The following is a 23,418-nucleotide window of genomic DNA, read 5'->3' on the forward strand; positions in this document are numbered from 1 at the left end:
CACCTCAGTTCTCAACTGTCTTGTCACCTAGCCACAACGTGACGGTACATACACAACACTATCCATACAAGTACATGATGAAGGCGTGCATGTGAGCGTGTGCGGAAATATTCGTATTTTGATACTGACTTTGAGCAGGCAGCGCAGCGGATCGGAGGCACTCGGCTCTTACATCACCGAACTGGGGCATGCCTATTGCCTACTAGTAGAGAAACTGCCTGTTTGCGACAAGGGTACATATTACTAGTACCACAACTCACAAGTGACAAGGCAGTAATCTGGTGCTACTATTATCTTGATTATTACTACGGGTGACTACAATGTCATAATCATTGTGCCCAATCCTGTACTAGCAGTAGTCATAATCGTCATTGCACATACATGATTTTAAATACAGATCTACATCATATACATGACCATGATGACTGGGCCTGGTGACTGGCCTGAGAGTGAGAGATAATGAGCCTGTAGCGTAGGCTGTGTAGATCTACTCTCAAGTGTGTATGTGTTATCGGAGTGCCGGCCATGTCAGGGCAGAAGCTTCACCGCGGGTGTTTGTCAGTGTGCTTCCCAAGCAGCTGGATTCCAAACTCGGTCCTAGCGAGTTGTGTGTGCCGCGCTGCGATTCCTGTGTACCCGAGGCTAGCTACCAAAAGACTTCAGACCCGTGTTCGGCCATGCTTCGGATGCTCGGACGAATCGACGATGCTTCGTTCATTCAGCTACAGCTACTACTAGCTATCAACAGAGAACGAATATCACGTCGGATTCGTCCGTCAGTGAAGGCATCCGCTCGCTGTCCTGAATTGTCTTGCTGTGCTCCCAGGAAAAACTGTGCGGAATGTGGCTCGCCACGGTGCCAGGGCTCGGAGTTGGGAAAGGAGCACACCCTGACCTTGCGTGAGAGAAGTCGGCACAAAGAGCTGTGGAAAAAAGCAACCTTACGCTTAGCCCTTATCTTCCTGCGCAACTCGCATCATGTTGCAGACTGGTGGTGGTGATGCCAAATCACCTGTTTCACCCGGACCCTGTCCGATTCCTGAAGTGTCCCGCTGGCTACTTACGAATGTCCACCTACACGAAAAGGATGTCCTTGAGCGGAGAGCGGCGTACAGCATGATTGCGGCAACATGGAGATTGGAAAGTGTGTCGGTGAAAATTGCGGCTGAAAACGCCGATCTGGCCAGTCGTCCTTTGGATGATCCGGCAACGAGAAAGCAGCTTGTCATGGCCGTCGCTTCCGAGGCGGCCTTCTTGTCCTCCTTGCGCCATGATCGAATCGTTCATTTGTACGGGGTGATGCAACATCCTAAGAGCGGTTTGCCGTGCTTAGTGCTAGAAAGACTGTATGAGAGTGTGGAACAAAGACGTCGCAGAGGCGCAGCAGTGATGACGCTGAAAGACATAGTGGACGTGAGCATGAACATCTGTGATGCACTGTACTACCTGCATCACGAGTTCAAACCTGCCGTTGCACACAGGGACTTGTCTTCAAAGACCGTACTACTGACTGGCACGGGTCAGGCAAAGCTTGGTGGACTCTCTTCGGCACGTGCTCTTGCCGGCAAGCAACCAGCGACCAAACTGCCAGGCGCTGATGAGTACATGCCCCCGGAGACAGCTCTCGGTGATATGCCGGTGTATAGCACAAAGATTGATAACTTTTCCATCGGTGTGTTGATGATAGAGTTGGTGGTGAACAAGCCTCCGACACCGAAGGGAAGGTTTATCAGCAAGGCCCGAGGCGTCGCCATTGTGCCGGAAATCAAGCGGCGAGCCGAAGAGCTAGCCATGGTGAAAGATACACAGCCGCGTATGCTGCCCGTTATTCAACTGTGTTTGCAGGAGGAAAAGAGAAGACCAAACTCTATTGAGCTGGACGCGGCCTTGAAGAACGTCCAGTCCACCATTGATTACCTGGAGTCCAGGTTCACGTTGTGCGAGTCAACCTCACCACCGGCGTACGACTGCGCTGCTGGTCCATCTCGTGTCGAGGGCTCCAAAAGTCCACCGAAGCCACAGCGAAGTTTTCCAATGCTGCTCAGGCCGCGACCTGTTGCCTTGGAGAAGCCGTCACCGCGCACCTCCAATTCTTCCCTCACGGCTTCAACGACTGACGAAATCACCTACGACGCACCCTGCGATACCCTGGGAGACGGCGATGGCTACTCCAAGATCGACAACTTGGCCAACGTTGACAAAGGCTATTCAAAGATTGATGGCCTGGCTTTGACAATTGACGGTACCGTACGAAACTGTGTCAGTCCGGATGACGATAGCCCAAGTGAATGGGACTCAGAATCACCGACCTATGACTCAGTGGATGAAACAGACCTGGACAAGATAGTCGGTAGGAGGCGTTCCAGGCGAGGAAGGGGCGGCGCGAATACAAGCCAGCAGCCAGTGGAAAGCACTAGCGTGGATGAGCTTGCGTACGAAGATGGATACCGGGTGCCGGCAGATTGCAAGTTGGATGGATACTTTCCGACTCCTGATGATTCTGATCATGTCTACCAGGACGTGGCGGTAGAACACACTAGTAATCCAAAGAAGAACAAGGTGAGCATCGCATATTCCTACCACAGTGGTATTTTCATTCCAAAGTCAATGTCGTCTATCTACTGTGAAAAATGTAACTTCATGTGAGTCGTGGGGGGGGGGGGGGGCAGGAAACAGGAGCTTGGCTCCATATTCAGAAGTGGACTGCTTTGTGTCTGGTTTGTATCTTCCTTGCACATGACCCATTACCTGGGAATAAGGGCCATGTTTGCCGATATCTGTAGTCATGAGTGCAGATAACGGAGGCTGTATTTCTCTCGTGCAAGGCCAATACTAGTAGTTTAGCCAAGCGCAAAGGTAAAATGGAGTACACTATTTTTCTCCAATCAGTACGGGAAAATGAACTTTCGCTTGGAGTATCAAAAACATACTGGTCACTGTGCAAGATCTTCGATTGGTTGGATTGGCTCAGCAACAATCATGTGGCATACTGCACGATTTCAAATACCATCCGAAGCGTTCTAGGTCCTTTCCGGATGTACATTTCACATTAGCCACTATAGGCTATGCACATTTACACCATGCGGAATCAAATTCTGCGTGAGAATCTGTGTTTGCCCAGTGTACTGCCAGTTTGCTGTGCGGACACTTCCCACCATTTCCTAACCGGTGTGTTGTACTTTGTGATTGTAGCCGAGAGCCAAGAAGCCAGTAGGAACCTCAATAAGCAATCCGACCTATGCCAACAATGCTGCCGTGTCCAAACACAAGTATGAAGAGATACCCAATGTGTCAGATCTGATGATCAAATCAAGCGACGGAGCAATCTCAGCTCCCCTTCCTCCTTTGGCCATGAAGTTCCATAGTCAACTGCAGCCCAATGACCAGTCGCCTGGCAAGAAGGAAGCCAAAGCAGCGCAAATCCCTGATACCAGCACCATTCCGTCGTCAGCCAGCACCAATCGCTACGTGACTGCCCCATGGACACAGCAAATAGCGGCGCATAGCTTCACAGCCAGCAAGCCCGAGCAAGCGAAATCCTCGCCTTCAGGAATTCGTCGAGCATCAGATGGTGACAGCAATCACCACCACCATCCTCCCCACCATCAACACCATCACCAGCAGGGACCTCCTTTACCTGGTGGGGAGACTAATGTCACTTCAAGGCATGTCTCGTTCGACGTGAATGCAGTCAGCACAGATTATGAAACTCCAGAGGCTGAGCTATTGGAGAAGAAACCAGTTCCACCGCGACCAGCTAAGACCCGTTCCAACCCAGATTTGTCCACATCAGCACCCCGCCGCCCACCCTCTACCGAATCTCCAAAACGTGTTCCAAAACGCCCAGTGAGAACCGTACCTACCAGTCCACCATCACAAGCTGAACCAAACTCCGATGACGATTATGAACACCCCGGAACACCTGGCATGTCACTCGTGTCGATGGACGGATCTCCTATCCCAGGCAGTGTCATTCATGGTATGTCTTGTGATGACCTACCACCACCGCCGACCTCTCCACCCATGCTACAGCCAGGCCTCAAGTCTCCGTCACGCAGTCATAGTGCTCTCATGACACTACCGCCCGTGGCTGAGCAACAAGGCAGCCATGGCAGCCATGGCAACCATGTAAACCACGGTAGCCATGGCAGCTCACACAGCCATGGCACAGTCACTGGTCATGGTGCTCATAGTCATGGAGTGGCGCATCATCATGCTCGACCATCGGCTGTACCACCACAAGTGCGGAGTCCGCCGACGCGACGCTACTCCAGTGATGATGTCATCAAGTCCAGCCCTGCAAATCACCATGAGTCACATAGAGCAGCCACTGACAGCGGCGACTGGTTCCACGGGCCATTGTCGCGAGAGTAAGTCTTGCATAAAGATCATTGACACTGTCATCACGCACTCAGTTACACAGTTGATGCGAGTCTTGTCTGTCCCAAACCGGTAATTACTTTGCCATCTACTAGTACATTCATTTACTTGGAATTCTCGGCTCTGATTTAGCAAACATCGAGCAATGAATGTAGCCAACCAATGTAATGCTCCTCTCTCTCCATCTCTCTCTCTCCATCTCTCTCTCTCGCTCTCTCTCTCTCTCGCTCCCCCTCTCTCTTTCTCTATGTTGCTTTCTTGCCTGCGATCATGCAGAGAGGCCGAGGAAAAGTTACGGACTACAGCTGTTGGCTGCTTCCTTGTACGCAGCGGCCGCACTCATGCTGGCTTCACAATATCATGGAGGTGAGTGGGGTTGAGTCAAAATAATACCCTGTAACCAGGCGCGTGCGCCGGTGCCCTTCAAGGGGGGTTCGGGGGGCCTGCCGCAGGAAAAATTTCAAAACATGAAGCAAAATCCTGCATTTTAAGCGAAAAAAGGGGGTTCCGGGCACCCAGGAACCCATACGGGGCACGCGCCTGGTAACTTGCACATACTATACCATATGCATGTGCCATGTACCATAATACATTTTCGCGTATACCGTGTGCTTGAGAGGCATGCAGCAGCCTATGAGCTGCAGTGTGCTCCGATAATACTGAAGTAGTCGCAATGTCACATTTCGGTTTGTACTTGTTGCCATGAAATGAAAATTCGTGGTATGGACTGCAGGGGAGCAGGGGAGAGTTTGGCCCAAAATAATTGATCTGATGTACTCCTCAGGTTACAGAGCGCTGTATTTCCGGAGACGTTTTTTCATGTTTTTCTTGTGTAATGTCTGAAACATGCGAGTGGTCCATGACTAAGTTCAGTTTTCTCACCTGAAACAGAACAATCAACTGTTGCAATGCTAAGCTTTACTTCTGTGCGTGTGTATGTGTATGTGTGTGTGTCTTTTCTGTGTGTGTGTGTGTGTGTGTGTGTGTGTGTGTTTCTGTGTGTGTGTGCATGACTGTGTTTGTGTTTTCTCTAGGTCAGCGCAGGCTGGCAAGGCAGTCAAGCATGTGATTGTTGATCAGCCGCGGCCTGGCGTATTTCAGCTAAGACACTCTCTGACTGTGTACTCGTCCATGGAAGACTTGATAAGGCATCACAGAATGGTGAGTACATGAGCAGCGTACACGTCCAACACTAAATTGTATACAGAAACTCTGTTCACCTAGCCCTGGGTAGAAGAACAAGAAAAGTAAATGACTACTTGTACAGGAAAACCTTGCCCGAGTTACTCAGTTGAACTGCCATCCAATGAAATAGCCTAGCATGATTTTGGATTTTTTAAATCTTTCATATGAACATGCCCCATTACACTCAATACATTTGGTGCCACAAGCAAATGATCACACAGACCAGTTGGCTACTGACAGCACTTAGGTCGTTGCTTGACCAGCTTTCACCTCTCCTTTGAGGCTTAGAGGTTGTTGTACACCTTTGGGCAGTGATTGTTTGTAAAAAAATTGGCTTTGTGTTCATTTTGCAGGAGCCGCTCACCAATGTTGTCAGTGATGTTCTTGGAGCGGGGGTCAGCCCGTAACACAACTACATGTACATGTACGTTCTCTTGCTCTCTTTTCGTCTTGCCATCAACTCCAGAACACATGCATGTGCATGTCCTGTGTTATGTTGGTCAATATCTACGGAATGCCGTATCTTTTTTACTCTCAAGTTCCCCTTGTGCACGGTGCCTGCTTTGGTTCTTTTGGTTTTCTTTGACATTGGTCCTGCACAGGGCAGTGCAGATAGCGTATACCGTTTCAGTATGATGGTGATAATACAGATACAGATAATACGCACGCGTGTGCCAAGTATGCCCCATGAAGTTATATGGAACTGGGAAGGATTCTCTTTCTATTCAGTTTATACATGGAGGATGTAAATTCATAGCTTTGTACAATGTTTCGCACTCGACTGAGTGTATCAACCGGTGAAGCTGTCCTGCGTTTCACAGTACCTGCGTCTCCAAGGTGATACTTCTGCACACACACCGTCCTCTGCCGCCTTATAATTTTCAACTCCTTGATTTACGCTGAGTAAGGATGAAATATCATGGTTGTATCGTCCATACTGCTTGGCATCCTGATGCTGTCACAGATTAAAATATATTTGAACACCCGTTGCATTTTGAGCTAGTTTTCCACTGGATCAGCGGATCTTCTTGTCTGCAATCAGTAGGAACAGCATTGCTGTCGTCACACAGTCGTTTCTAGCCAGTCTCTGACAGGTGTGCACATTGTATATAGAGCTGCCCTGGGACCCAATCAGCCCCGGACTGGCCAAGCCTGGTGGCCAGACTTCCAAACACAATCATGCAAACTCTCTGAAAGAAATATAATTTGCCTGCATGACCAGTCGGAAGTTCCCAGAGTCAATGATCTTAATGTTGCATTACGTTGTGCTGGGACTCTCTCCTTGGATGCAGTACTCTGATATTGCACGCAGCTGCACTAGGCTCTAGTATGGTTATTTCAACTGATTTGTTTGTTGTTGCTGAAGAGGAACAAGCAGGGAGCAGCGACGTGACACATCATGCATTACAGCGAACGAGTAACCGTGGCAATTTCCCACTCATTGTGCTAAATATCATGCATGCAGTTTCCCCATGCTTACATGCGTCCATGCTAAATTAGCATTCACCAACTGAACTTGCCCCTCGCCCCCACTGTTAGGCAATGCGTCTGCCTCTGGTTTCACCGGATGTTAGCGGCCGTCGTGAGTTCCCAGGCCATATGGTGATGACTTGCTAACGTTCTAAGTACTAAGTGTGTTTTTGGAAATACCGTGATGTACGCTACATCGTGATACTGTGTTCTCATACGAGTAACTTAGTCCATCTGTCTTCACTTCACAATCATTAGATTTTTCTTTGTGTGCTGTGCTGTAGTACAAGATATTAGTGAGTATTCAGTGGGTATTGACCGTTCTAGATGGCAGGACCCATGTACTCAAAATCCAAGAAAAAAAAGAAGAGAGAATCTATAAAAAATATGTCTAGGTCGCTGATGTGCAATATGCTACATCTACATTCTCAAAGTAGAATGATCAGCAAAAGAACAGGCATGGTAGCAAGCCCATCGTCATTTTTGTTATACAAAAAAGCATGATAACAGTTTTAGTCTGAAACGGCAGAAGGAGAGAGAGAGAGAATGTGTGTGTGTGTGTGTGTGTGTTGTGTGTGTGTGTGTGTGTGTGTGTGTGTGTGTGTGTGTGTGTGTGTGTGTGTGTGTGTGTGTGTGTGTGTGTGTGTGTGTGTGTGTGTGTGTGCATCATGGAATGAATGATCAAGTGGACGATAAGCATTTGTCCAATCGGCGGTGAGAATTTTGGTAGAGAAAGTCAGTTGTAATTATTTCGTAATGCTGAATTCTTGCAATGCAAGATCTGCATTAGCAGCAAGGTCTATGTAAGCATCCTGATTGACTCAAGACACTGAGAGGTCTAACAAATACATGACAAACAAGATTGCACTCTTCCGTCGGCCGAACTTAGCCAAGCTTTGAAATAGCTTGGTTACATTCGGCCGGCGGAAAAGCGTGGCCCCGGTGTTGCGTGTTCCTATGAAATCATTGCGGCGATTGGCTACCACTATCGCGTACATTCTGTCCACATTGTGTACCTTATTTCGGCTTGTACTCAACACAATTGCTGATTCAAACGCAGCACACGGTGTACATTAGGGTGTGTTGCGGCTGCAAGGCACCCAGTGTCCCTCCTGTCCAGGTCTTTTCACAGCTACTCATCTTCACCGTCTTCCTCACCGAACTCTTCATCGTCGCCCAAGTTGTCGTCGGACTCCAGCTCTTTTGCCACCTTCTTTTTATGTTTTTGACCTGCTCGAGTTGATTTGCCTCCTGTTTTTGTATCATCTTTGTTGTCATCATCGGGCTCCTGGTTCTGTTTCTCTTCGTACATCTTTTCATTCTCTTTGTCTTTGCGCGTCGTCTCAATTCCGGTATACTTGATTAGGTCATAGCGGTGGTTGAAACCATCCTGGAGAAACTGGCGAACCTGCATGAGAAGCAAAGCAGCAGATTGCAATGTTGGTTCTCTGCCTCTCCCTCTCCAGTGCGGCACCATGCAAAAATCATTCGAACTAAATAACTTTAAAAACCAAAAGACACATAAGAACGAGAACGATGTTTACTTGGAATTCGTCGTAACAACCTGCAGCTTCATAACTCGAGAGAAGTGATGAGCAGACATGCTCTTTCCCTGGGCACTGCTAAGTCACATCTCAGTTCATACATGTATTATCATTTTTCGACGTTTCGTCAAATTGCCATCATCAGGATGCAAGATTGTGTTCTCACCACTTCTCTTTGATAATAAAAGCTCAGAAAAATCATTAAATTTCTGCTCATGCGCGAGTCTTGCTGCTGAATAGCTGATTCCACATTACTCCACATGGGAAAAACTAAGGTGTTCTCATGCAGTCTTCATAGGTGATGTGTGAGATATGTTACATGCTAATACATACACTACAAGTCTTGACTCTGCAGAAGATCTGGCAGTGCAGCGGCTACGAATGGCTATTGATTAGCTTATGCTCAATCAACGGCGGGATGGAAGTCTCATATGTTAAAGGGGAAGTTAAGGCTAAAACCAAAATTTCACCAGTTGTAGTCTTCGGGGTGCGGAGTCGAATGGTCGTGGTCCTAGGAAGCTGAGACGCTCCCTTCCTACTTTAATCCCAATCGAAATCGCGCACTTCGACCGAAACTGGGTGACTGCGCCTACTAGATGGGGATTTGTATGGAAAATGTCACTAAAAGCGCCATTTCGTTCTTATAAAAGCACTGATAACCGCGATTGGCCCATATTTTGTAGTCTTTTGGAAGCTGAGTCGACTGGTTTTGGTCCGAAAAGGCTGCGATGCAGCGTTCCTCCTTTATTCCCAATCGAACATGGTTGAACAAGCGGTCACGTGCTCCTGCGTACCCAAGTCACCTGGTCACAGCGCCAGCAGGCGACAACTTTCACACCAAGGTTCAACTCGAGTGACAGGACTGCACCCAAAAAAGTCAAACAGGCTGTAAGTTGTACCCTGCAGGCACGGCCGGGGTACGGTGACCAGGTGACTGGTGTACGCATGAGCACGTGACCGCTTGTTCAAGCATGTTCGATTGGGAATAAGGGCCGAGCGCTGCATCGCAGCCTTTTCGGACCAAAACCAGTCGACTCAGCGTCCAAAAGACTACAACATATGGGCCAATCGCGGTCATCCGTGCTTTTATAAGAACGAATTGGCGCTTTTAGTGACATTTTGCATACAAATCCCCATCTAGTAGGGTGCAGTCACCCAGTTTCGGTGGAAGTGCGCAAGTTCTATTGGGATTAAAGTAGGAAGGGAGCGTCTCAGCTTCCTCGGGCCAAGACCGTTCGACTCAGCACCCCGAAGACTACAACTGGTGAAATTGTGATTTTAGCCTTAACTTTCTTTTTAACACTTTATAAGCAAGACAATGTCTTGTCATAATACATATTTTTGATAAGTAAGTTGCACGCTAAGCCGCCATCCTCAGACAGTCCCTGGAAACTAGCATGATGGCAATGAACTCTGAGTTGCAGCAATTTTTCCGACTTCTATATTAGAGCTCTCTACCCGCAGGCACCAGTGATCACTGTGATTTGGCCTACTGTGTATTTGAGCAACACGTATTCAGTATCGTACAAGCTAGTTTCTCACCACAATTCACTGAGACCCCTACCATCACACTTGTGGCTCCCACGTAAATACCCGAGGTGTGTTCACGACACCCTGTGAATAACCGAGTTGTGTTCACGACACCCTATGAATACCCGAGTTGTGTTTACGACACCCTGAATCAGACTTACCCGAGAGTGACCAGCGCTTTGTACAATCAGCGACTCTACATCATTGACCAACAGTAGGTCCCATATCTCATCTAACTTATACGTGTCTGGGGGAAGCTTGAGTGTGCTGAGACGAAACATGTCCTCGGGCAAATCATCATCAGCCTTAGCAGCTGCTTCCTCTTCTTCCCTCTTTGTTTTCTGGTCTTTGTCTTGAGGTTTTGGGGGAACAGCTGGCTTGGTAAGGGCAGTATCGTTGTCTCCAAACCAGAAGTTCATCGAGACCGTCATACTGAGAAGGGGGACAGGAAAGCAGAAAATGGCAGCACGGAACAGTGTGAAGAATACAGACATGCGGAATGGTTGTCATTGTGGGGCCAACATGCTCTCACTGAGTGTTGTTCGGAAGGTGTAACAAAAACAATTTAAACAATTGAATGGTGGCCTGTTGCCTAGAAACACATTTGTGACCAGCACACAAACATCAATACAACTTTGAGGCGTGTATGCAACATGCGACCAATGATAAGTGAGCAGAAGGAGCTCGGTACGCAGCAAAATTCCGTCCAGTTAAGCATGCTCACCTGTCCATCTCACTTTCAAAGTGATGATACCAGAATGTAGGGATGAATAGAACATCACCAGGTCCAATGATCACCTCTATGCCCTCGCTCTCCACGAACCGCGGGAATACGGATAAATTCGGATGGTCAAAATCAATCTGAAGCCGACATAAATATACAGAGAGAGAGAGAGAGATAGAGAGAGAGAGAGAGAGAGAGAGAGAGAGAGAGAGAGAGAGAGAGAGAGAGAGAGAGAGAGAGAGAGAGAGAGAGAGAGAGTTACATTTATTCCCGTAGCTATGCAGAAGACGTTACTTCAGTAACGTCTGGCGCTAGCCAGGGTCCACACAGCTTTAATTTGGTATTTGTGTGTTTGTTTGTTTGTTTGTGTCACGCCTGGCGCTATCCCGTATCTGTACCGTACTGTACCGTACCAGCAAAGACAGCTGGCTACTATATGTTTGTTTGTTTGTGCCATCGACATGCCTGGCGCTATCCCGTACCTGTCCCGTACCATCAAGAGTACGGTACCATCAAGAGAATGAGTATATATGCGAAGTGTATCGGGGGAATGCATTCAGTGCAGTAACATTTTGTGTGGATTTGTGTGCGAGGTCGAGATCCCACTAGCAGGCTGGCTGGGCCGCCTGTCGACCAGCCCGGGGATCGCATGTAGGCTGATAGCATAATAATTATAACGTATCAGATTGAGTAATTATAACGTATATATTATACAGTCATGTAGATCTATAGCAGGGAGTCATATTATGTAAACGACTCCCTGCTGTATGGGGAGATTTTCTGAAAAAAATACGAAGTAGGGAGACGAGTAAATGCAATCAGAAAATCTCCCCATACAGCAGGGAGTCATATTATGTAAACGACTCCCTGCTGTATGGGGAGATTTTCTGAAAAAATACGAAGTAGGGAGACGAGTAAATGCAATCAGAATGGATGTTAGTTGCCGTCAGTATAATAATAAGAAGAAGAAGAACGCCCGTGATCGGCAGAGTCAGCGCCGGTCCCAGGAAACGTCAGGACAGACATCCCGTCGACTCCAGAACGCCCGTGATCGGCAGAGTCAGCGCCGGTCCCATAGCTATGCAGAAGGCGTTACTTGTACTTCAGTATCTCATTGAAACGTTTTTGCAATACAATGATGTAGCTAATCAAAGGAAAAAGCATTTCCATCAGTTCTAACAACATGCACGATGAGCTAGGCAACAAAGCATAGCGCAGGGCCCTGAGCTTCCAAGTTCTCTCGTAAAGACAGGTAAGTCTAACAAATGAGGACTGAGACCTCTACAACAGGGTTTTTACGCCTGAAAGCAGGTGCATGATTTAACAAGCAGGTTGTCAGTCTAGATTTTTAAGCGCAGATGGAGAAAAAGCGCAGATTTTTTGTAATGAGATGAAAAGCAGAAATAATAAGAAATAATAAGAAAAGATGAAATGAAAGCCTGCTCACAACCCCGCGAGAGAGAGAGAGAGCGAGAGAGAGAGAGAGAGAGAGAGAGAGAGAGAGAGAGAGAGAGAGAGAGAGAGAGAGAGAGAGAGAGAGAGAGAGAGGGGGGGGGGGGGAAGGGATATAAAGGGAAGAGAGGCTGTAAATATGTGTTGGTTGCTGTCTGATGGTTTCATATAATATGCATGACCATACAACTTACAGTCGCAATGCTATTTCCTTCGTGTCCGACATTGTGTTGCACTGAGCTCTTACTACCGATGACATTTGAGCGCATACTAGGCTAGATGAAGTACAGTGTAGTCATACCCAATGCAAGTCGAGATTGTAACGTCTTGTATACGTGACTTGTCAAATACCCGCCGTGTGTACTACTGTCGTGGACATGGAAATCCATTCGATTGACCGGGCTCGGTGCCCTCAGCGCGTACAAAACGTTGCACGCAGTGCACAGTCTAGTCATGTTGATCGGATGCGCGCATGCGACCAGCGCGCTGCAGCACATTCTTATGTGTGTACCATGTGTCCTGCTTACCCACGGCTGCTTGGCCAGCGCCCTGGGCCCTGGGGCCGCTAGACGTGCGACCGGATTTCTACGTCCACAACAGTACTTTTAATGAAAGGATCAATCCCCAGCCCCCCCCCCCCCCCCAGCCCCCCCCCCCCCCCCCCGCCGCCAAAATGTTTGTATGCACAGCGCAGATCTTACGCACTTACCTGGGTCTGGCGTTCATTTGGATGTCCATGTGGATATGGGTACATTGTCTTGAAGTGACCCGGTGAAAACAGGATACAGCGCTTGAAACCATGAATCTAGAAAAGAGTTTCGAAGAACATCAAGTGACAAGCTCTTAGTTAGTGTCGCACTATCTATGCCCTATGTAGCCTTCTTTGGTCAAACATAGGAATTGTGTTGTTTGTGGTTTATTATTATTATTATTATACCCATTCCCGCGTTGAAGTGTAGCAGCAGTATGCTGCGTTCACAGCTTCGCTTATGCAGAATGGCTTGGGTGAGAGGAGAGGGGAGAAAAAGCAACAAGGCAACCAACATCTGTGGAATAGGTCACAATAACAAGACGTGTTTGTGGTTTGGCGAGATATATTACATGTGGTCCTGACTGCCTCGAATAGCGACACACACACACACATGCACACGCACACACACATGCATACACCCACACCCACATACCCCCCCCCCCACACACACATGCATACACACACATGCGCCCCCCCCCCCCCCACACACACACATGCATACACACACATACAAACACACACACAAACACACACACACAGACACACACACACACACTGAGCGGCCAAGCCTTGCTGTTTCTGGCTGTTGTAGTTTTGAATTGATTCACGCTCTTAGATCACGCGTAGCCTTAAAATTCTCGCCATGTTCTCTGAGTGGAATGTAATTCAATATCGAGATCAAAAAGACTTGTTTAAGGTATTTGATGCTATCCCTCCCCCCCCCCCCCCTCTCTCTCTCACACACACACACACACACACACAGTAGCATACGCTAAATACCGTCCCGCGCTATTAGGTCTCTTTAGCGTAGCCCAGAATACCGGAGCTTGCTCACACAAACACATCTCGTACTTGAGAATATATAGACAATTACGTTTCTGAAGTTGGGTTGGTGTGTTATTGAATAGCCGAACGCGTTACTCGCAACGCTGGGTATTTTCACTCCACGTACATACTGGCAGACACAGAGACATAGACACCAACAGCAATAGCGACGGCACACAAATTGGAGGGTAGCTGGCCGCAGCCAGATGTGCAGAAGTGTCACTGGCAATGCTAGGTCACCTGAACATACATTTACTTAGGCTAGTACCTGAGCAAAGAGGTTCTGTAAGCCGTCGTAATGTGCCGGTGTGACAACATTGGGCATTCCCAGGATGAACAGATTCGTGCTCAGCTTTCCCCAGTGATCTGGTTTGAGTCTGTCGATCCACTTCCAGTTGAAGTTTTCGTAGTCCAGTCTCATCTGCGGGCCTTGTGCTATTTCTTCCAGTGCAGACTGGTGGGGTTAGAGAACAGCAACAAAGTAACCAGAATACCATACAATTTTAGCAGCTTGGAGATACATAATTCTTGGCAAATTGGATTTAAGTCAATCTGGAGATTGGTATCATGTTTTAGTTCTCCTGTAGTTCTTCCCAAAAAGCCAGCTTACCAGCTTGACCATGCACGATGGAATTGCATATTAAAAGGGTATCTCAGGAAGTTTCGCTTGAAGATAGACAGCACACAACTGTCACGGTAAATGGAATCCAGAATTACAGACAAAGTGGGAACAACCAACGTTTTTCATGCAGTGACCTCCAACATTTCAGTTATCTCATGGGCCCTCTGTTACCTCCGCAACATCAGTGACGAGTCAGAGAAGTGTCAAGCCATATTGGACAGGAATGACACGCATCCCCCCCTCCCCCCCCCCCTCGACATGGGGAACAACTGACTACACATATCGAAAAGGCAAGCATCACCTCTTGTCATTGCTACAACATGTACTTCTAGATAAAGGGCCTCCGGAACCGGACCTGTTGGTCAGGTTATCACCGGACCAACTTTTTGTCCACCGACACATGTCTACTACTGTCGAGGTCATGTGTATCCACCATATCGATACACAAACTGTATGAAAGGCCGCAATACTACCAGACCAATCATAAACAGCTTCCGGCGGTCCTGATATGCATGCAGTACATGCATCGACATAATCAATGAAATAGGAAGTACAGTAAGGTTAAAACCTGTGATTGCCGGACACTGTATCAAGCGGAATCCGGCACTGACCGGCCAAATGTTCACGCCGTGGATCGACCTCACATCCCTGGATCAACTGGAATCCTGTCATATCAGGATAGTTTCCTCTGCACCAATGACGTCCAGTTGATTAGGGCAGGTTTTACTGTGCATGGATTTTGAACTATGCAACATGCATACTCTCCTCGATATGGTGCGATAACCTGATTCTCAAGTTTCAAAGGCCTCTTCTTACATGAAAATAGCTATGGGATCCATTCTTGTTCTTCTCCAGCTTCTCCACCAAGTCAATGAAGTCAGGGAAAACACCAATGTTACGCTCAAACGGTGGCTTCCAAACAAACTCCTTGCCATCCATATCACCGTAGTAGAGAAACTGGCGTGTGTGGGAAAGTTGCACAGCGAGTTTAGGACCACCGATGTTCTGTGCATAGAACAGTTGATCCCATCTATCCACTGCAGGTTTCATCAGGTTGGAGTTCTTGATTAGAACAGGTCTCTGTACACGCACATGTGCGCACACATACATGCACACATACATACTTTAAGTTGTGACTGTTGTTCTGACTAGTGTGCACACATACATGTATACGAACACACATACATGCCCATGAACATACATACATACATACATACATACATGCATCATGCATGTACACACACACACACACACAAAAGTTATAGGAGAAAACAGACAACAAACAGTCGCCAGTTAGCTTCAGCTATAATATTCACCACCATTGCACAAGTCTTCCTGACTCTCACTTGGACCATAATACTAGGTATCGTTGACATAGTTTGCGAGCACTACGCGTACTGGCAGAGAAATATGCTAAGAAAATGGATACCTGCATGTTCTACAAGTCACGGTTATGTGGGCAGACTATCTAACACGTGCAGTGTGACACCGGAGTTTCCACTATGTTTTTTTGGCAGTATTGCCACTCTCACCGCTACTCTACAACTACTCAGTGAAGTTGAACCTCACTGGATTGGGGAACTTGCATGTGTCTCATTGTGTGTGTCCCCCCCCCCCCCCCTCCCCATGGAAAACATGCCACGACCATCTTACCCCTTGATTCAGCATTTTTTCCAGTTTGGGATCATTGGCGTCGATAGAAGCCAGTGTGGTCGTCTTGAATGGATACTTGCCCTTGAATCTCGCTGAACTTGCTGGTCGTTTCCGCTTGTCTGACAAAGTGGAGAAGAGCACTCCCCCGCTATCTTCTTCCGCCGGTGGTGCTTCCTTGACCGTCGGGCATTTCTTAGAGCAGGACTCCGAGTCTGTCGTCTTCTTCGTCTTGTAGTCACCAGTTTTGATCTGCTTTTGAAGGCTTACCATCTCACGGCGCAGTGCCTGGATTTGCGTCTCCAGCTTGGCCTTTTCTTCAAATAGCTCAAACATCTCTGTAGAATGAAAGTAAGGGAAACGGAGCATAATTCATTTAATTCCGTGTACCAGACATCCGTCACTCTCGTTACCCCAGCGCTGCGGGGCTAAATGTTGATGAAATTTGCAGCCATGCGCAAACATGAACACTGGATTGTAGCTAAATTCACACTGCAACCTTCTTCAATTGTTGCCCCCCCCCCCGTTCGGAAATTACCACACGGGTGCACAATGCATGGTTTGACTAAAATGTTGTCCATCTTGCCTTTTCAGTACACGTAGAAGACAAAGGGCCAATCAGAATATGTCACAGTGCAGCTCAGAGTTTCATGCTTATGTAGCAATCAGCAGGCAACTGATCCTTGCCTGATGATTGCTAGTAGCCTACATAAACATGAAACTCTCTGAGCTGCAGCATATCCAAAAATGGTCCCTTGTCTTCCATGCACGTGTGAAATGTTCCACATGTTGCGCATCGAGCACTATTTCAGCGGCTGTTGCTAGTCTCGGGAATGTTTCCTTCCCGTGAGTATGCACTAGACGGCATGTGGCATGCCCCGCACAGTAGACCATCGTTCGGAGTTCCAGGGAAATAATTCAGTACAATTATATTTGCCGACTGGACAAACACGTCGTCATGCGCGGACGGGCAAGTGCATACATAGCCTTGTGGCTAGTCACCATGGTCACTGGTACACATGCATCTACAATGTACAGCGTACTCAATCTGCAGACGCATGTGAGGAACAGATTCTAGCGTTTAGCAGTTTCAAGTCAAATGTAACACGAGGAAGTGATCTGAACACGTTATATTGTGCCATTAGAGAGGTTGTTGTTGTTGTTACAAGATGCACGTTATTTCTGACGTGACGCGAAAGTTCAGCTCGCGTTATTTGCTCGCACGTCGAAAAATCAACGCGAGTGACCTGCTGCTCACGTCGAAATTTGGAGTTTTACGCCAAATTTGACGTGAAAATGCGCGTCACGTCGGAAATAACGTGCATCTTAACCTCTCTATTATTCTGGATCGGTTGTAAAAAGAGGACATTGTTTAAAATAAACACTACTAGTATGCCATTTGTTTTGCTAGAAGTGAGAGCATGTTGAGCAGGCGCGTGCACCGTATGAGTTTTTTGGTGTCTGGAAACCACCTTTTTTCGGGCAATCTTGCCAAAGGAAAAGCGTGCCTACGCTCGTACTGGATTGGTTATCCTGCATACGCGTCTATCGACGGGCAGTTTGCAGTACAGTGACTATGTCCTTATTTCGAAGTGAGAGAGAGTTGCTTTGCATGCAGTTCGAAATACAATATTCTCTCTTTCTTCAGTGGAGAGTATCCACAGAGAGATCGATCTCTAGCTCTGGTTCGCTCCTGGATTGGCGGTGACGTTTAAGAAATCCGTTTTGTCTCGAAATTCGAGTCAAGCACGCGCGATGCAAGTCAGTTCAAGGATATGATTGACGACATCTCCTTCCAAACTGTTGACTCAAATCAAGATGACAGCCTTTCGTTCTCGCTCATGTGCGCAGCAGAGATGTTCGTCAAAAACGTTATCGACTGGAAGACGTAAAAATGTGCGTCCATGATCCACTTGCGCTGCTTCAGAACGAAGCGCAGCTCCGGCCGCGACTCAAGGGCTCGGGGCTTCGCTTTTCTCCCGCGAGCTTCCATCGAAGCAAGGTCCATAACTCTTTATTGAACTCATGTGGAACATTGCCAATACATGCCGAAAACTTCGTCATAAGAACAGAAAGAAAGAAACGTCGAAACAAGCAGTGTTTTGATGAAACAAACATGCCTGCATGGAGTGGATTAGTGAAGTACCATAGACATAGTGTTATACTTATAGACTGTAGTGTATACAATTCATGTAGCCTGGGCGGCTAGGCCTATAAAACTTTTACGGGTTTAATATGACAAACATGTACAGTGTACATGTATATGAGTACATTTTAAATTTGCACCGTCTTTGCAAATACTTTTTGAAGTGCTGGTACATGTATGTAGAAGGTAACCCGTGCTCGTTTTTTCCTGCTACCGGTTATACATGTACATGTACAATGTAGATCTACCAACATTTCCAAGTAACATCGTACCCTCCATTCCTCATTACTCTTATTTCTGTCCTTTCTACCCCTGTACCTGGTGCCCTCTCAGACGCGTTTGTGCCGGCATGATCTGATGATAGCAGTCGGACGAGCCCCGCATCTCATCAGCACCAGTGTTCATTGGTGCCCTGCACCCCTGATCTTGAGTCTCCCCCCCCCCCCCCCTAGTCTCCTCCCTAGCCCTCGCCGTTATCTCCGACGGGATGTTCGGGGGATGCGCATGCGCATGTGCACAAATACATGCTTATACAATGGGTCTCCAGAAAAAAATTACCAACTCTAGAAACCCCCCTTTCAAGACTCGGTGCACGCCACTGTTGAGCATGTTTTCGAGGCGAATTCACACACCTTCCTGGACTTCTTCCTCGGTTTGTTTCGCCTCAGCCGCGATCACAAGTAAAGCAAGCACCAGGCCCAGTAACGCTGGTAAAACTAGTCTAGCCATACTGCTGCAGTTGTGCAGAACGCCACTGTACGGCCAGCGGCGCACGACCAGCGGTAAATCTCCGCTGCACCGCTTTTAGATCAGTATCAGTCTATGGGAAGTAAGTTTTAGCACCAAATCCGTCATACCAACACTTGCAGCTACGATCTTCCCATTCTATTTCGTCCTTTCGGAGGAATTACCGGTAGACCCAATACTAAAGACTAAACTCTAAAGTGATCCTTCCTTATTGATCTTGATGCCGAACTTCAACTGAAGTTCACGTGCATGTTCCCCTCATTCCTAGATCTTCTTCCTACCTGTGCAAGAATGTGGTCGTGTTGGCGTCATCACCATGATTACCAGATTACGGACGGACGTTCTACATACACATCACACGGTACATGCACACGGTACATGCCCATCATGTTGATCCACAGTCACTCAGGTTTGCGCCCTGCACCAGCTCACCATCCCAGTGTTCGCAAGTCTAGGGCTGCACGGCGCCCGATGTGGCGTTCACTCGCTTGCCAGTAATATCACTATCACTATCAGTGCGCATACTTTCATCAATCAAGGAATGCATGCATCATAATCAGATCAGGACTACGCGTATTAGTAGAAGTACAAGACAGGCAAGCACTGCGGCTTGCCTGTCTTTCAAGCATGCACTACAGTTTTGTAATGAGGCTGATGATCATTCAAGCCAGGTGACTTTGAATGGTAACAGAATAATTATGATGTTACCCAAACTCGCTTACATCTGAAACGTATTGGGTGAGCTTCCAGGACCGGCCTTGTTTGGGTAATTACGTTATTCATTTCCGCTACATCACCCTTGTCCTTGACATTGTTGAATTTAGTGTGCTGAAGGCATGGCTCAAGGGAAGCACTCTGTCAGTCGGTGCTCGCTACAAGCTACGCTTGGCGTTGTGTTGTGTATGATTGCAAGCATTGGCAGGTTACACGTGGCTGGTGAAAGATCGGCCGAAGGCCTATTCCCATTTCAGGACTACACACTGCCAAATAGTGTCCGAATTGAGGACTTCATCTCACGACTCACCCTTCAAGAGAAGGCAGAACAGGTAAACGAACACTGAAGCTTGTGCATTATCAAAATTAATTTTCATAACGTGAGAATCATTTACAAATGTACATTTGCACCAATGAAATAAAAGGCCAGATTGTTAGCATGCCCTCTGGTATGCGCACACTTTTCACATTGGAACGGAAACAATCTCCATGTCTACATAACAGTTGAGGAGAGACCTGCCAGCTCTGGACCCTTGCTATGCGCATTCTTTGCCTAGGTCACTGGCATCATACGAATAGCGCATTCTGGCAACGCAGGGCTGGTGATCTGTAACGTGATACATGAGATCACCTGCCGGTCGCTGCTCTGCTGGCCTTGGTCGTTCACGTGATCAATCATGTGATCAATCATGTGGTTCCTGCCGGCGCGGCAATCCTGGCATCACACCTATAAAAATTTGTATACGAAACAAGGTCCGGGCCCTCGCCATGCTTCGATGTTACCTCGGTCATCATGCGCTCTTCATTGTACTGTCTTTTGCAAAGCTTCGGGGATAAAAGGTGTACTGGACCCTGGCTTTGCCAGGCGCTACTTTCTCAACGTGATGTCTTTGCTTAAGTTAGAGATAAGAGAGTGAGTGAGAGAGAGAGAGAGAGAGAGAGAGAGAGAGAGAGGCGAAACGAGACTAGACGAGGCATGACACCCCCCCCCCCAGATGGCACAAAGGTTCCATAATTATTGAATGTGTGTGTGTGTGTGTGTGTGCATGCCATCACTGCTGCCCAGTGCAGCCCCTGCTCAGTAGCTGTTTGTTTTTGTCCACATAATAATTATTATTTATATTACGAGTTGGGTTTGTGAATAATAGTAAAAAATAAGTAAAATAAAAAATGCGTGTGTGTGTGATTGAGTCTCACCCGGGTCGTGTTTCCCGTACCACTGTGGTGATATTGACTGTGTTTATGTGCACAGCTCGTCTCCATGTCACCGAGTATACCTCGACTAAACTGGACAGCATTCAATTGGCGCTCTGAATGCTGTCATGGATGGGGATTCACTGGCAGTGACTATGAAGGTAAGGGATACGTGTACAGTCTCCCTGGGTGCCGGAATCCGACCCAAAGCAGTGCATATTTCGCGCCCTCAACTTGCACGGCCCTTGCCGCCCTGGAAGGGGCACGAGGACGGCTGGATGTATAAATAAACAAATACAATGTCGTAGTCAGAACTGTCCAGGGTGCCAGCTTTACGCTTTGGGTCTGATTTCAGTGAGCGCAACTACACTATGAAGTCTATACATGTATGTGCTGGCTGTTCGCCTCAAACCTCTAACGAATTACATGCAGTGGATTCGTTTAGCAAACGAATGCCATGAACTGCCTGCGATCCGCAATGTATTTCATGACTATTTAGCAGTTTGGGGCAGAGAATGCGTCTCTCAACCAGCTTACACACTGAACTGTACAACTAACTGTCACAAGACAGTTCATTTTGGTGTAATCTGGTGGGTGATTTAGAACTGTTGGTGAGGCTAAATTACACAATACACGCGTATGACTCTGGAGGACAGGAGTCTATAAAAGGAAGTAGCTTGTGCTATGGATTCTGATCTCATCCGACCTGAAGCAAAGCATGCATGGCCTAATGTACCATACTATCCCCTGTAAACGTGCAGTGTTTAATATTTTGTAAGCAGCTCAGTGCATAACTAATTTTAGAGACTGTAAAAGCATCAGAAACGTGAGCATTTATTGATTCTAGCAGAGTTAATGGCATACATGTACCATGCTAAAATAATTATCAATGAAATAGTAGTCCTTGGGGACGAAATTGGTTGCTCTCAATATGAAACTCACCGGCTTCCTTTCAAATTTACCGACTCGCAATTGCCATCCCGAGGACATGAGGGGCATGTCACACCTTCCACTTTCGAAAACCTGCAAGAATGCACCACTCCTGCTCAACACACAGAGCTATGAAACTTAACCTTCATCAGCTAGGCGGGATAAAGATATTGAAATGTGTGCTCCGAGAGCACTACACTGTGTAGCCCTCTTGCAGCCAAAAACATCACTAACTGTACGAACTGTTACACTGCGATTGTGACATCACTAACCGTACAAACTGTTACACTGCGATTGTGACATCACTGACCGTACAAACTGTTACACTGCGATTGTGACATCACTGACCGTACAAACTGTTACACTGCGATTGTGACATCACTGACCGTACAAACTGTTACACTGCGATTGTGACATCACTAACTGTACGAACTGTTACACTGCGATCGTGACATCACTGACCGTACAAACTGTTACACTGCGATTGTGACATCACTAACTGTACGAACTGTTACACTGCGATCGTGACATCACTCACCGTACAAACTGTTACACTGGGATTGTGACATCACTAACTGTACGAATTGTTACACTGCAATTGTGACATCACTGACCGTACAAACTGTTACACTGGGATTGTGACATCACTAACTGTACGAACTGTTACACTGCGATTGTGACATCACTGACCGTACAAACTGTTACACTGGGATTGTGACATCACTAACTGTACGAACTGTTACACTGCGATTGTGACATCACTGACCGTACAAACTGTTACACTGGGATTGTGGCACGCTGTTTCCAGCGCAACAAATACCTTATTAGGCTCCAGGTAGCAGATAAATTTTTCACCGCTCCATAAGTGGCAGTGACTCACGCTGCTACCAGGAGCCTGACAAGGTGTTTGTCGCGATGGAAACAGCGTATCACAGTGACTTAGTGTCGTATTTCTCCGTTATTAAGTCACACTTGATTACAAGTTGCAACCCATTTTCAGGTCTGAGCCAAACTGTTTCAATGCATTCACATAAGTAGGGAGTCACACTCGATTGTGAGTCGCACCCCCTTCTTTGCCCTTGAAGTTTAGTGTAACAAAAAGTGCGACTTACATTCGGGGAAATATGGTATCATGGGCGAGGTTTGGGCTGCGACAGTGGTACATACAGCTATGCTCTAGAAGTGCACATTTCATTAACCTTTGCATGAGCTGAAGTTAACAGATGAGGGATGAATTTTGTCGTCTTTCTATTTTTGAACTTAGTTGGAACAATCAACTTCATTTCTATTTTTGGTGCTGAATTACATTCTGAACGTCACAGCCTTTCTTTGACTTGAGGTGCTTGGCTTGGTCAGCAGTCATCTCTTTTTCCCAGGTCCTTTAGTTGGCATTATAGCTCTGTGAAAAACTGCCTAAAATGATTTACAAGTAAAAAGATATGTACTGTAGAGGAAAGCGGGTGCAGCTGCTGCCACGGTGTCGCTACTGTTGTCATCATTGTGTTGTTGTCGCCGCCGCTGCCGCCGCTGCGGGGGCTGCTGGTGTTGCTCCTG

At 47.2% G+C, this 23,418-nt stretch overlaps 3 protein-coding genes across 3 annotated transcripts in view; 2 read left to right on the forward strand and 1 right to left on the reverse strand.

Annotated features, from left to right (window-relative positions):
- Positions 1 to 549: 549 nt before the first annotated feature.
- LOC135808927 (uncharacterized) lies at positions 550 to 6,634 on the forward strand. The gene is made up of 5 exons (XM_065322177.1): positions 550 to 2,559; positions 3,193 to 4,370; positions 4,657 to 4,746; positions 5,415 to 5,541; positions 5,919 to 6,634. The coding sequence occupies exons 1-5, from the start codon at positions 979 to 981 to the stop codon at positions 5,970 to 5,972; spliced, it is 3,030 nt and encodes a 1,009-aa protein (XP_065178249.1). The 5' UTR covers positions 550 to 978; the 3' UTR covers positions 5,973 to 6,634.
- Positions 6,635 to 7,274: 640 nt separating this feature from the next.
- LOC135808929 (hypoxia-inducible factor 1-alpha inhibitor-like) lies at positions 7,275 to 21,966 on the reverse strand. Its single transcript, XM_065322180.1, has 9 exons — positions 21,877 to 21,966; positions 19,308 to 19,369; positions 16,137 to 16,471; positions 15,300 to 15,563; positions 14,130 to 14,315; positions 12,995 to 13,090; positions 10,834 to 10,970; positions 10,271 to 10,541; positions 7,275 to 8,443 (listed from the first exon to the last, which is right to left on the reverse strand). Exons 2-9 carry the CDS (start codon positions 19,342 to 19,344, stop codon positions 8,168 to 8,170), a joined length of 1,602 nt encoding a protein of 533 aa, XP_065178252.1. The 5' UTR covers positions 19,345 to 19,369; positions 21,877 to 21,966; the 3' UTR covers positions 7,275 to 8,167.
- Positions 19,612 to 23,418, forward strand: part of LOC135808928 (xylan 1,4-beta-xylosidase-like) — a 31,105-nt gene continuing 27,298 nt past the window's right edge. Inside the window, exons 1-2 of the mRNA XM_065322179.1 lie at positions 19,612 to 20,072; positions 20,993 to 21,095. Of these exons, the coding sequence (XP_065178251.1) occupies positions 19,863 to 20,072; positions 20,993 to 21,095 (313 nt within the window). The 5' untranslated portion in view covers positions 19,612 to 19,862. The remainder of the gene's footprint in view (positions 20,073 to 20,992; positions 21,096 to 23,418) is intronic.

The sequence above is a fragment of the Sycon ciliatum genome, chromosome 2, assembly GCF_964019385.1.
Source record: "Sycon ciliatum chromosome 2, ocSycCili1.1, whole genome shotgun sequence".
In the NCBI taxonomy this organism is placed as follows: domain Eukaryota; kingdom Metazoa; phylum Porifera; class Calcarea; order Leucosolenida; family Sycettidae; genus Sycon; species Sycon ciliatum.